Below are 13,921 nucleotides of genomic sequence, written 5' to 3'. Positions count from 1 at the left end.
GGCCCATTCTGACTGCTATGAGGGCGCAGGGAGGGGGAGCGGAGGGGTTGCCAAGTCTGCTCACGCGCATCACCCTGAGTCACCTTGAGCACTGACAACTGTGTAAAAAGCACAAGGTCTGTTAGTTGTCATGGCGTTATGGAGGCCCTCATTCAGATGAAGACAATGTGCCCTCGCATCTTATAAGTCCCCCACAATAAAGAGTACAGCAGAGAGCAGAGTGTGTGTGTGTATATATCTATCTATCTATCTCTATATCTATCTATCTATCTATCTATACATTATATCTATATCTATCTATCTATCTATCTATATATATATCTATATCTATATCTATATATATCTATATAAAAACACACACACACACACACACACACACACACACACACACGGGGGGGGGGGGGGGGGGGGGGTAAAATCTTTTAAATGGTAAAAGCCTAACAGAACAAAGACCCGTCTCGTGCGGAACTCCTGGGGAGTTGCTTTTTAAATCGTTTAGGTAGACGCCACTTTAACGCGTCTGCCAAAGGTGGCGGGAACAGCGGAACATGGCAGGCTGGACTAACTACATCTCTCTAGCTGGGGTGCATGAGACAGGTCTTCCCTACTCTTCCAGGCCGAGGGACTGAAGGTGACGGATCAAACGCATCCATCTTTCTGCCCAGACAGCTACCGTTTACAGGCTCTTTTTGAAAGCGCAGGAAGACGCAGTCTAATCAAATCCTGAGGCAGAAACAAAGGCACGCGGTGCTCCTGTCATCTGCCTCCAAATTTACAAAGCAAAGCCCAGATCGATAAATACATTACAGCTTGAAAGTCAACAAAATCGGGCTTTCGGCTGTGATCCACCAAAGGATGCCCGCAGATGTCCAGGGCAGCGGATCAATCCCCACTGAGCCATGACCTGTGTCTCGTCTCGCCTTCTCATACATGTAGAAATATCTTTACATATATAATATATGCCATATGACATACATGACAGCCATTCCATTCCAGTGTCTATTGAATTCCGACACAGGCGGTATTAACCATGCCACTAAAAGAACCAAAGCGAAGTTTTGCTTGCAGAACAGAAGGGTTTAATGCCGGCTTTACTCGCGGTGATACAGTAAGTGTCGGGTTGCTTCCATTCTTAAAATATCAGTGACAGTGGTCCAGGAGAATAAGATTAAGTAGCAGGCTTTGGGGACCATTACTGTAGCTCGGCAGAGAGCGAAAAACCACTCTCAGCTGACCGGGACGACTGCCGGCTCATTGATCATAGGATGACCTCACGTGACCTACACAAAGACCGGCAAACAGCAGCTGGGGTGACGTGGACAGTCCAAAGCAGGTTCCTAGGGACAGGCCTGAAGTCGGAGCTATACGAAAACTCGAAGAATCAGATTGGGGATTGGCCAGCCCGGTCACCTGACCTGGGCCCAACTGAAAACGTCTGGAATGTGATCAGGAGGAAGATGGACGCACGCGAGCCGTCAAACAGAGCCGAGCAGCTGGAGGCGCATAAAGTCCCCAAGCAGCAAAGTGAAAGGCCACGCCAAGACGCATAAAAGCCGCGAGAGAAAATCAGGGTTATTTCTCCAAAAAGTGATTTCTCTTCCTTGGTTAGAACATCAGTAGTGTGTTTTTGTTTTTTGTTTTTTTTACAAATGAATTTGAACTTCATGTTTTCTTTGCATTAGGAGATCTGCAAACACTACATCGACCCGTTCTCATTTTCTGAAAATAAATAATCTAAATCACAATATTTTTATTTGCAATTTGGGATAAATGTTGTCTATATACAGCAAATATACTAAAAATAATTGGTCAAGGACAATCTGAGAAACCAAAGCTGTAAGTTTAATGCATTATACATGATGCATAAAGATCAATACAACATTAATGTTCTTATTACCAAATGTTATCCATGTGGCTATAACTACTTATGATAACTACGCAATATACAGGCTTATGGCAAGCACTATAAAGCATTATATATGCCATAAACCGCATTATAAATAGATTTATAATGTATTATAAATAAATACAAGATGCATAGAAAGTGTTACCGAAATATTTGTTCATACCAAGGACTGGTCTCGCTGAGATAAAGCCACAAACGCACTCTTTTGTTGCAAAATTCCAGCATTTCTTATCTTATCCCAAGTCCTTGAAGATGAGCAGTAGATGAGGCTGCAGGCGGCAGCTGAGCGCTTCCATATTGCACGAGTCCTTGGGAGAGGCCTCTCTCGCCAGACGCAGTTTGTAACTGTCAGGCTCTTATGAACTACGGTGGCGGGCTCGGCGCCAGCAGATGGCGGGAGAAATTAAACCCGTGACACGGGCCGACGACTGGGGGGGGGGGGGGTGGCGAGGGGGACTGCACCTGTGGCGGTGGGGGGGTTTGCCGTCACGGGTGGCGCGAGGCGCGAGGGCGAGCGAGGGATGCGGCGCAGGGCCGGGCGCAAGCTTCCGAGAGAGGGACTTGATGGTTCGTTCGTTCCGCGACTGTGCGCGAGTCGTTTAAGGGGGGAGGTTTAAACGAAAAAAAGAAAACACAAACTGGACGCAAAAGCTTGTTAGGGTTGGAATGAAAAGGTAACGCGTGCTCATTACTCTCCAGCTAAACGCGTGACACGAAGTTCCAGGAGCACTTATAGAGGGGAGCCGTTGTTTGTACTCGCCTGCCTCCTGAAATATTTATGACTTGTATTATGGAGCAGTTGTTTGTTGCCTCCCAGCCAGCCAAAGACTGTAATGCATGCCAAGCATATCTAACTCTCTTGAAAATGCTGACTTCATAATTTGTTTTACTGACACTAAGCACCCACTGAAATCTCGGAGATTACTCTCTTCGCTGTGTGTACTGTGTATCACTTATGTTCTGGGGTTGGGTGCCATTTTGATAGACAGGCCGGTGGGTTGTTGTTGAGCATGCCCATAAAGCTTTGTAAGGGTATTGCTAACAACAGCGGCAAGCTGCTCCGGGAATATTCCACGGATCGATCGCTAACGCGCAGTCTTTCGGTCCGCTGTGGGAAGTCCCGTACGTGATGAGGTGAGATTGCTCATCCCTTACGCAGCACCGAGACGAGTCTTGGCACTTTAGTTGTAATTAAATGCAAACCACACTGACTCACACCTCATGTAATGTCAAATCCGCCCGTCAATCCTGTTCAAAAAAAAAAAAAAAAAAAGTTGGAAAATGAATATGGCTTTTCATCTTCGGCTGTTGGGTGTCTTGCTGGCGAGACAGAGATGGACGTCTCCATGTCGGTCAGAACACCTCTGAGGAGAAGATGGTTTCCAAAAGAAGATAAAAGGCATCATACAAAGTCCCATTAAGGAAGTTTTCTCAGCGAGAGAAAGATTCAGTGTGGCAGGTTTTATTCCCCCCTTGTATGTATGTGAGCAGAGAGCCGCTTCGATTGGCGCTGGGCTGCACCGAAGAGCCCAAAATCAGGTTAGGTGCCCAGCTCCCCTCCGGCTCCCCTCCCAGCAGCACCTCTCTTCCACTGGCTTTTGTCCTTAAAACATCACGAGGGTGATGCCGCGCACCTCTCTGACGTCACAGGTATCCTCGGGGTCCATCACACGGCGAAACCAGTGGCTTGGGACGCCGTCGTTACCACAGACGACGGTGCCATCGTTACCCAAACGCCGCAGAGGTTCATTTCCCAGCCCTCGGGCGAGGAAAAGCACGGGGTCTGACGGCTGGGCCCTCTCCCCTCCTCCGGCGCTGCCATGGACTAAGTGCCGACGCTGTCTTTCCCATCACGCCGATGCTGCAGACACCAACTGTGCGGTAATAAGACTTGAAGAACCTTTTCAAGATGCAGATGCAGTGACTCATAAGCTCCCGACCGTCGTGAATAGGCAGACTCAGCAGGGGAGGGCGATGCCTCCGAGACGTCTTTAGTCCTCTTGCAGCCGTGGCGCCGTGCCGCTACGCCAGGCGGACGATTGGCTGATGGCGCTCTGTGCCCCGCCCACACCGCTGGTTTACTAAGAGTTGGAGTGCTGAGGTATTTTTACCAAGCTGCTGTTTCCTGAGCTACAAGTAAGAGCTTCAATATGCCAACCTGTGAGCCACTTGTGTAACAGGAATCAAAACAAGTTTACATCAGAAAACATATCAACATCCTAAGAGTGCTATAAAAATACTTTGCAATGTTGACCATAAATGGCCAATATCTGCATTACGCAAATGACAACCTTCACCACTGGAGACATTAGCATAGGACAAACACATCCTGAATAGTTAGACAGAAACTGATTTCTAGAATTATAACCCTGAAATTCTAATTACATTTCGCCTGGTGTTAAGAGATGTAGGTACAGCAATTGGCTCCATAAGCAATCTCAACTCGAGACCCCTGACCTAAGGCAATACACTCACTCCTTAACCATGCAAGGTACGACAGATACCGATGTACTGGCACTGCTACGCTTGGTGAAAGTTAATCGAAGGGAGTAGCATAGACAGAGTAAGGCTTCCTGCTCTATCGGGCCTCTGTGTGCCCCTTTTGCTAACCTGGATCCACTTCTCGAATTTAACCCTCCGTTTCTGCGGCGGGTTTAATGAAAACCCCCCGCTGATGTGAGAGGCGCCGGCTTTGGCGAGCACGCCATCACTGATCAGCTCCTCTTTTGCGCTGCTATTGGTGCTGCGTCGCCCCGGCAAACCTGATGTATTGCTGGGCTACAGACAACGGGATTTAAATAGAGTTCATTCTGTCGCTTGGGGGTCCTGGGGGCGTCCGGCTCACCCAGCGATGGAACATCAGACAACATACTCTGCTCTTCCCCCGATCGGTTGCTAATTCTTCGATTAATCTCTCTCCGCTCAAATGGCTTTCCATGTTACGGGTCCGTTTGTGTGTTGTGTTACACAGGCTGCAGTATAACCTCAACAGGAAATAAAGTGCTACAAAATAAAAGCCTCTGGGCTGAGTTAGACAGGCGTGCGCCAGACAGCCGTGACAACTGCCTCGTTGCTGAGCAGTCAGAATGGGGGCTTTGGATGCTGCCTTGCCCTGATATAACCTACGCATTAGTGGGCTGACAACACATCAGACACTTCACAGTGCTCTTCAAAAGGTGCTGCTATGATGCAACACTACAAAATAAAAGACCCTCCCATTAACGCTCCCAGCAATTCTGCTGAGCAACCCATCGATGGCTTCACAGCATCAAGGGTGCACATATGCAGTGAATCTGTGTCGGAGAAGCACTCGATTATAACAGCAATGAGGGTTCCCAGGGGCCGCCTTCTCACTATACACTCCTCGCTGAGATATCACGTCAGGATTCTTTCTAATGAGAGGTCCCCTGTCCTCTTTTTGCAAAAGTCGCTCTCATTCGACTGTTACACGGGCGGAGAATGAGCGGTTTCCCACATTAAAGTAAAAGGTAATGAGACGCAAGGTGCTGGGGCGACGGGAGCGTCGCTTTGAGGCCCCCGGTCTGGCTCGGCGTACCTTCGAGCACGGTGAGCTTGGCGCTGGTGTTTATCTCCCCCACGCTGTTGGTCGCCGTGCACTCATATATGGCCTCGTCCCGGTGCGTGCGCAGGGGCTGGATACGCAGGACGGAGCCTGATCCGTCATCAAACTCTATCACCTGGGGGGGGAGCGAGAGAGAGCGAGGTAAGGAAATGGGAGGGAAAGAAGAGAGGGATAAAAAAGAAAAAGAAAATGAGAAACAGAGAAAAAATGGAGAGAGACAGACAGATGGTGCAGGAAAGGCGCGGAGAAGAAAGAGAAAAGAACATACAGAGTGAGAGAGAGAGACATGGCACACAGTAGGTAAACAGCAGTGTAGTGTGAGTCGCTGCCCTGTAGCTGGGCCCACTGGCCTGGACCACCGTACGCGCCTCCACCCCTACGTCACCCGTCAGCCTGCACCACCGTACGCGCCTCCACCCCTATGTCACCCGTCAGCCTGCACCACCGTACGCGCCTCCACCCATACGTCACCCGTCAGCCTGCACCACCGTACGCGCCTCCACCCCTATGTCACCCGTCAGCCTGCACCACCGTACGCGCCTCCACCCCTATGTCACCCGTCAGCCTGCACCACCGTACGCGCCTCCACCCCTATGTCACCCGTCAGCCTGCACCACCGTACGCGTCTCCACCGCTACGTCACCTGTCAGCCTGCACCACCGTACGCGTCTCCACCGCTACGTCACCTGTGTGAGCCTGCATCACCGTACGCGTCTCCACCGCTACGTCACCTGTGTGAGCCTGCATCACCGTACGCGTCTCCACCGCTACGTCACCTGTGTGAGCCTGCATCACCGTACGCGTCTCCACCGCTACGTCACCTGTGTGAGCCTGCATCACCGTACGCGTCTTCACCGCTACGTCACCTGTGTGAGCCTGCATCACCGTACGCGTCTTCACCGCTACGTCACCTGTGCGAGCCTGCACCACTGTACGCGCCTCCACCCCTACGTCACCTGTCAGCCTGCACCACCGTACGCGTCTTCACCGCTACGTCACCTGTGCGAGCCTGCACCACCGTACGCGCCTCCACCCCTACGTCACCCGTCAGCCTGCACCACCGTACGCGCCTCCACCCCTACGTCACCCGTCAGCCTGCACCACCGTACGCGCCTCCACCCCTACGTCACCCGTCAGCCTGCACCAGCGTACGCGCCTCCACCTCTACGTCACCCGTCAGCCTGCACCACCGTACGCGCCTCCACCTCTACGTCACCCGTCAGCCTGCACCACCGTACGTGCCTCCACCTCTACGTCAACCGTCAGCCTGCACCACCGTACGCGCCTCCACCTCTACGTCACCCGTCAGCCTGCACCACCGTACGCGCCTCCACCCCTACGTCACCCGTCAGCCTGCACCACCATACACGCCTCCACCCCTACGTCACCCGTCAGCCTGCACCACCGTACGCGTCTTCACCGCTACGTCACCTGTGCGAGCCTGCACCACCGTACGCGCCTCCACCCCTACGTCACCCGTCAGCCTGCACCACCGTACGCGCCTCCACCCCTACGTCACCCGTCAGCCTGCACCACCGTACGCGCCTCCACCCCTACGTCACCCGTCAGCCTGCACCAGCGTACGCGCCTCCACCTCTACGTCACCCGTCAGCCTGCACCACCGTACGCGCCTCCACCTCTACGTCACCCGTCAGCCTGCACCACCGTACGTGCCTCCACCTCTACGTCAACCGTCAGCCTGCACCACCGTACGCGCCTCCACCTCTACGTCACCCGTCAGCCTGCACCACCGTACGCGCCTCCACCCCTACGTCACCCGTCAGCCTGCACCACCATACACGCCTCCACCCCTACGTCACCCGTCAGCCTGCACCACCATATGCGCCTCCACCCCTATGTCACCTGTGTCAGCCTGCACTTCAGTCACAAGACATTCATTTCCTCGGGTGTAAAACTGCGCCTCACATGGCTGAAGCCCCGCCGTCCACCGGACCCTGCCGTGACGAAGAGCTTCTCAGCCTTTTTACAACATCTGCTGTACGTCTCCAACAAAAGGAGCCCAGTGTTGCACCGGGGGATGAGTTACAGTGCTTCACATTTCCAATGATCGACTCGCACCTACACGTTACACTGCTCCAGTAGCATGCAGCCTATTATTTACGGCGTGCACACCACCACCCCGAGTCTGGCAGTGCCGGCGACCTGCGTGGCGAGGATTAGCCGAGGCCCGCGGTTAAACTGACGTGACGCTGTCCGCTCCTTCAACCGTGCCGGCATACGGTCTGCTGACGGGCAATTGAGCCGGTGCAGAGAGGGGAAAAAGTCCTGAGATTTTCCTCTGACCCATGATTGACACCTGGGGGTCCCCCCCCCTGCGCCCCACCCACTTCGCTCACCTCAAAGCGCTGCGAGCTGACTTTCTTCCCCTTCTTCATCCACGTGATCCGGGGTTTGGGCTCCCCCACCGCCTGGCAGACAAAGGACGCCACCCCGCCCGAGATGCCGGTCTGGTCCTCCGGGGTCTTAACGAAACTTGGCAAGCCTGGCACAGAGACGGAAGGGGGAGGGGGAGGGACAACAGGGAAACGGTCGTTAGTCCTTGCGCAAGCGTGCCCGGGTGCGGGAGCCGCGCAGAATCAATGTCGCTTGAGAAATGTCACAAATTATGTCATAAATGTCATAAATTAAAAGCTTTAGTTTGGCGGGTGCAAAACGAAGCCTTGTTTCAGAGTCCCATAACGACGCCGCAGTTCCGCCGCGAACGCAGAACTACAGGTATTCCGCTTTACGCAGAAAACACCACCACCACCACCCATACGCATGCAGGGACCTGGCAGCTTGTAGAAAGACGAAACATCAACTCCAAGGGTTAGGGTGTGACATTGTGATTCAAGCGAACGTACATACGCGCGTACTATGATCCAGGCAACAAACCCTTTGGTCAAATGATGGTACTTGTTAACATATGTGCTGTTAACCTGATTTTAAGGGTATTGTTGTGAACTGAAATTGGTCGCCGAGTGTACTGACTGTATATTATTGAGAGGAATCGTGTCGCATTGATTGATTGTTTAAAATGGCGGTAAAATATGTGGTTATGTTTAAAATGTCGGAAAACATCAATATCGGCCGCCGTACGAGCTGAAATGATGTCGTCATGTGGTGAAATCCAAGGCTTCCATTCCTACCAGACAGCACAAAAACCTTATGAGTCCGTCAGCATTGATTAAAAGACTTGGCTTTTTATCTACATAAGACGCATATTCTTAGGCAGACAAGGGCGCAGGCAACTTGCCACATTTGTTTGAAATCTCACTTCTGTTAAAAACTGTCAAACACACACAAATTTAGCTTCAAAATTCCCAGAACTCCTGGTGCTCTCCTTTCAAATCTTCACAAATGTGTATTTTCTTCCTAAGAACCGAACTGAACTGGTCTCACTTTTAACAACGTAAGGAAGGGGGAGATTCTAGCTTCAGAACACATTTCTGGAAAGCAAACCGGCGCTGGCGCCAGGGCGGGCTTGTGTCGGGGACAGCAGCAGGACAGGTTTTCTTTGTGCGCGTTTTGTTTTGACTGGCCCGAGCCATCGCGTGCCGGGTGCTGGAATCGTTTCAACAGAATGCAGCGACCGCACCCGCCCTCTCAGTCCGCCTTTACAGCCAAAACTCCGGCGGGACGCGGTTTAGCACTGCGTCTGTACGGGCGAATGCGAAAACAACCAACAAGCCTTCAGACGAGCACGCACACACGATCACACATGCTTATTAACACTCTCTCTCTCTCTCTCTCTCTCTCCTCTCTCTCTCTCTCTCTCTCTCTCTCTCTCTCTCTCTCTCTCTCTCTCTCTCTCTCTCTCTCTCTCTCTCTCTCTCCTGTGTGGACAGCGAAGCTCAGTGATCTGGGTTAATGGAATACATCCAGATGACCTTCAAGTTCTCTGAGAAAGAGAAAGACATGATAACCTCCCAACGGACATCAGCTCCTTATCTACTTATCAAGTCAATTTCATGCATCTTTAAAGCTGAACTGTCGAAGAAAAGGGTGTTTCTGTTCCACAAACAATAGAAAACAGACAATGCTACTGCCCAATGTGTTGAAATGCTAATGAGAACACAGATTCAGCAACTGTGTAAAAATTAGCCTTATGTTACCATTCTATAAATCAAAGACATGGCAGCCCTGGTGTAGACAACAGTAGCTAGACTACATTTAACATGGCTGTTACTACCAGCCAGTGTTCTTAAACCAGTGCATTATGTACTGGTTTTATTTTCTTATTCCATTTTTTACTAGTAATGCTATCCGACATCATTAAAAACCCCCAAAATATAAAGTTCACTCCACTTCCCGCTTTCCCCCCCTCTAGATTGAATAAAATGGCTTGTGTGTACATGTCCTAGTCTTTCCGGTCATCGCACGGCAATCCCAGTGTTTGTCACAGATCCTGCCGAAATTTCACGCTGAATCTGGACTTCAGCTTCCCGTCTCGCGTGCCCAAAAAAAGAGGGAGGGGGAACGGCCAGCTGGAACCACAGCCCTTCCTTTCATGTTATGAGCGCTCTGATTTTTTAGCAACTAATCACGCTGAACAGAAGCACATAAGGTTACCGTGGCTGGGAACCGCATTCATAGCAGTCACAGAACGCCGTGGAGCCCGCGGGCCGTCCACAGCGTTACTGGGGCGTCTGTTCAATCCTGCGGACCATGGCGCGGCCTTTTGATCAGGCAGGAGAGCTGAAGCAGAGGCAGCTCGTCCTTGCTCAAGGACATCGTTCGTGCTGGGGTTCCGCGGAGATGACGCTGACAACATCTGTGTGTGTGTGTGTGTGTGTGTGTGTGTGTGTGTGTGCGCACGCATGTTTATGTGAACTTGGGAACGTATTTAGTTATTTATTTGGACAAAATGACTACATGACAGTAGGACAGAGTTTCGAGGGGAGGATATTTGGCTGCACTGCTGAGGAAAAATGTGTTTCTAGAAAATGTCATTTTTATGTTTTTATATGAAAAACTGAAAGACCAAAAATATTTTCTTTTGGTTACTGAGGTCCAGGGTGGAGCTTTTTTAAACATTTCAGGTTTAGGAGTCGGCTTGGCATTATTTAGGTACAGAAATACACATACCCCACTAAGATAGTAATGCAAAATTGTGTGTGTGTGTGTCCACACGCACATGTTTGTGTGTGCGCACAACTGTTGTAAAATCTAATCCGTAGTGTACCAACTGAACTCCTCTGACCCTACAGACTACTGGCCAGGCTGACATTTAAATGACATTTACGTGCCGGTTGCCCTGGAGACGGGCCTGATTGGCACTGCAGCACAACTCGTATCCTTCTAAAAGCTCTTGCTGTCACTTTCATGCACGCCAGCATCCACGCGGGGGGGCCACGCACCTTCACCCCAGCTGGCTGCAGGGTCCTCCTCCCCACGGTCCTTCAGCATGCGCGATCAAAAGACGAGGCCCGGGAAAGATCCCGCTGCGACCTTGACCACTCTTCCCGGGGTCTTCTTCGGAGCGATGGGTGCATGCTGACTTCCCGGGGTCCTGTTCCAACATCTGTCGCACCGTTTCTGTTTGGCTTCGTCGGCAGGTTGTGGGAGCTTTCTCTTCTTGTTCAGGAGACGTTACGCCCATGACGGTGCGTGTCAAATCGCAGCGCAGCAGGAGGGGAAAAAAACTAAACAAAAACACCAACGTTCTGACGTTGGGCAGAATTACGCAGCAAGATTCCCCGTAAGCAGAAGTCTGTAAGGCACCGTTGGGAGACGTCACAGAGGAGAATCAAACATACCCCCGAGTGAATACACCTCGATGTGCTCATTGGTTCCTGTGCTTAGGAGCGCCGCTGTCTTCAGCTGCCGCCTCTGGCCAAGGGTTCCTAGCGCCCTTGTATGATCTCCTGCTCCTTAAGAACCGCGGATAAAAAGACTCCCTTGTTTTCCTGCTGCGGCCACCAACCACCTGCGACGGCGCACCGGTTAAATCCGCAGTGTGGCGTTTGCGGTTTTCCCGCTGCGGTCGCTCCATTCCGCGTCCCCGCGCTGCAACCTTTACACGTCCCTTGGCGTTGCCGCCGAGTGTCTGTGTGGCTCCCTCGTTCGTGCACTGACAGAGCTGAGGTCTCGGGGCTTGGGTTGCTTCCCGCTCGGAGGTGCACTGCGGATGGGAACGGGGAGGAGCAGGGCCACGACCTCCCGTGCGTCTCGGGTGCCGTCGTGGTGCCTCGACAGGAAACCTTCATTTGCATGGAGGCTAATGCTGTATTTATAGTGGGAGCGAAACACGGCCGCGGAAAGAAGTACGCGAATCCTGAGGAATTCCACCTCGTTTCAAAGACCTCACAAACCTTTTTTTTTTTTTATTATATATAACTGTGTTCTGAAAAAGGAGAGAATTTTTTGTGACGGAACTTCCGACACAGGCAGTGAGGTGGGGGAAAAAAAACCCCAAAACTAAACAACCAAAGATCCCATTTCCACCCGTTAGAAACATGCGCCTCGTGTAATCAGACCACAAATGGTCACAGCTAAGTAAACGGGGTCATGTTTGTCTTGGAGATGCACCGTGATCCAGTCGATCAAACCACATTAAGAGGTGGTCAGGGGATGCGCACGGCCACGCTGCATTTGTGGCCTGAACGATATCTCCCTAAGCGGAAATGCATCGATGCCTCCATCACCGTCGTCGTCGTCATCGGACACGGTTGCGGGGCGCACCATGATGTGAACCTGCTATGCAGCCTGCTTGTACAATGATAGCGGAGGAGAGCGCTTCCAAGCGTGGACTGAGGAATCCGAGGTAACGAAGACGGCGCTCTTTGACCTGCGAGCCAAGCGCGACGCTTTTTGAGCCGCCCGAAATCCAAGCGGAGACGCAGTGGAGATGGAAGTGGCAAGTGTGACCAGGCCCCTCATCTCTCCAGGACAACCATGCCCGCCAAGTACTAGTGTGTAAAAACGTTTCTTTACGCAACTTAAGAAGCGAAAATTACAGGGCTATCGGAAGCTGGAATTATGCATTTAAGCGCGTTTGGTAAAGCCCGCTGGAGTGTGAAGCGCGGCGAACGCCAGGCAAGGGCCCCCGTCCGAGAAGAGCAGGAGGGATCGATACTCCAACAAGAGAGGCAGCCTTTCATTTTCATTAATAGCAGATTAGTGATTTAGCTTTCCCCGCTCACATTTGGCGGAAACGTGTCTGCCGCCATCGGCGACGGTTCTTCCAGCGCAACGTTTAACAGCAATTCTGCGCCGAATGTGCTTCCTAATAGCTCTCGGTAAAGCCAGATCAAGTGAGCGGAATTTTCATCCATTTATTTCTTTCTTGCTGGCATTACTGACGCGACGATGAACCCGTCCTTAACGTCCATGTTACAGTCCTGCTGAGTGGGGAAAAAGCGTCGTGGTAAGGAGCAGCTGTCGGGACAGGCAGGGGCAGCCACGTCAGCGGAGTAGCAGCGGCAGGTACGACATGCTTGGGTGGAAACTAAAAAAAAGGATGACAGTACAAAACAAGAAGTAAGGAAGTAGTATCCCACCTCTGAGTGGTCGCTCGGTGGGACGGCTGTGGGGTGCAGGGCTCTCTGTCCTCGGTGAATTATTAAGGGCCAGAACATACACTTCGACTGCAACTAGCCCTTCCTGCTGGTCCCTCTGTGAAGAGCACTAGCATTAATGGCCTTTCTCCACTGGATTCCAGACTGGTGCCGTCTGGAGCTTCACCTGAGTCTGGCGGCTAATCCACTTCAAGCAGACCTGGCTTTTTAGTTGTTGCTCTAAGCTTAAGTTTGTTTTTCTTGTATATTTTGTATTAAGGACATTCTGGTTTCAGCTGGGAAGAAGACCTGGTCTCATGTGATCAAAGTCCATAAGCAGGAGCTATGTAGTTCTTGATCATTCATTCAACACAGATTGCGTTTTGTGTTTTCCGGCATGTCACCCTGGTTAAATGACATTTCTTCCATACATGTGATGGCCAGTGTGTTCTCATTTCTTTTTGAAATGTCAGTAAACAAATACACTGTCAAAACAAAATTTAAAAAATGACCTGTCAGAGTAGCGGCCTGCCTCCCTGGATCATGTATATAAACTGGACCGCGTGCTGAGGCATGTGCTGTCATGCTCAGAGCCCTGATGGTCCCCTCCTCCCCCCCTGAGTGAACGCAAATTTAGATTTAATGAAGTCCCTCCCGCTGGTGGGAGTGAACACGCACGGCCCGTGTGGAGAAACTCACTTACTGAAGGCATTAGCTCTGTGCGCTCTCTCCCGTCTCTCTCGTGTGTCTGACAAAGCGGATGGAAAAGAGACGCTTCCAGATAATAGAGGTGAGCGCTATCATGTGACCGCCGCGGCCGGGGGCCGGCCGCTGCGTTAGCCTTTAAACTGGTGGGCTTTTCAAAGAGACGGCTCATTATCTGTGGTTTCCACTGTCGACGGGCTCTCTGATCAAAGGCGCTGAGATTGGGGG

At 51.5% G+C, this 13,921-nt stretch overlaps 1 protein-coding gene across 17 annotated transcripts in view; it reads right to left on the bottom strand.

Annotated features, from left to right (window-relative positions):
• Window positions 1–13,921, bottom strand: part of ptprfb (protein tyrosine phosphatase receptor type Fb) — a 116,503-nt gene that overhangs the window by 58,020 nt on the left and 44,562 nt on the right. For all 17 annotated transcript variants that reach the window (XR_014126162.1, XR_014126164.1, XM_081723829.1 and 14 more), the window contains exons 3-4: window positions 7,847–7,992; window positions 5,463–5,604 (exon numbers count right to left, since the gene is read on the bottom strand). Coding sequence is in view for 15 of the 17 variants with exons in the window: in XM_081723829.1 (XP_081579955.1) it covers window positions 5,463–5,604; window positions 7,847–7,992 (288 nt within the window). In the remaining 2 variants the exon portion in view is untranslated. The remainder of the gene's footprint in view (window positions 1–5,462; window positions 5,605–7,846; window positions 7,993–13,921) is intronic.

The sequence above is a fragment of the Electrophorus electricus genome, chromosome 11 (genome assembly GCF_041902795.1).
Source record: "Electrophorus electricus isolate QZ-2024a chromosome 11, ASM4190279v1, whole genome shotgun sequence".
NCBI classification, from domain to species: Eukaryota; Metazoa; Chordata; class Actinopteri; order Gymnotiformes; family Gymnotidae; genus Electrophorus; species Electrophorus electricus.
Note: the sequence above shows the minus strand (reverse complement) of the source record. Positions and strands in the feature narration are given on the sequence as shown.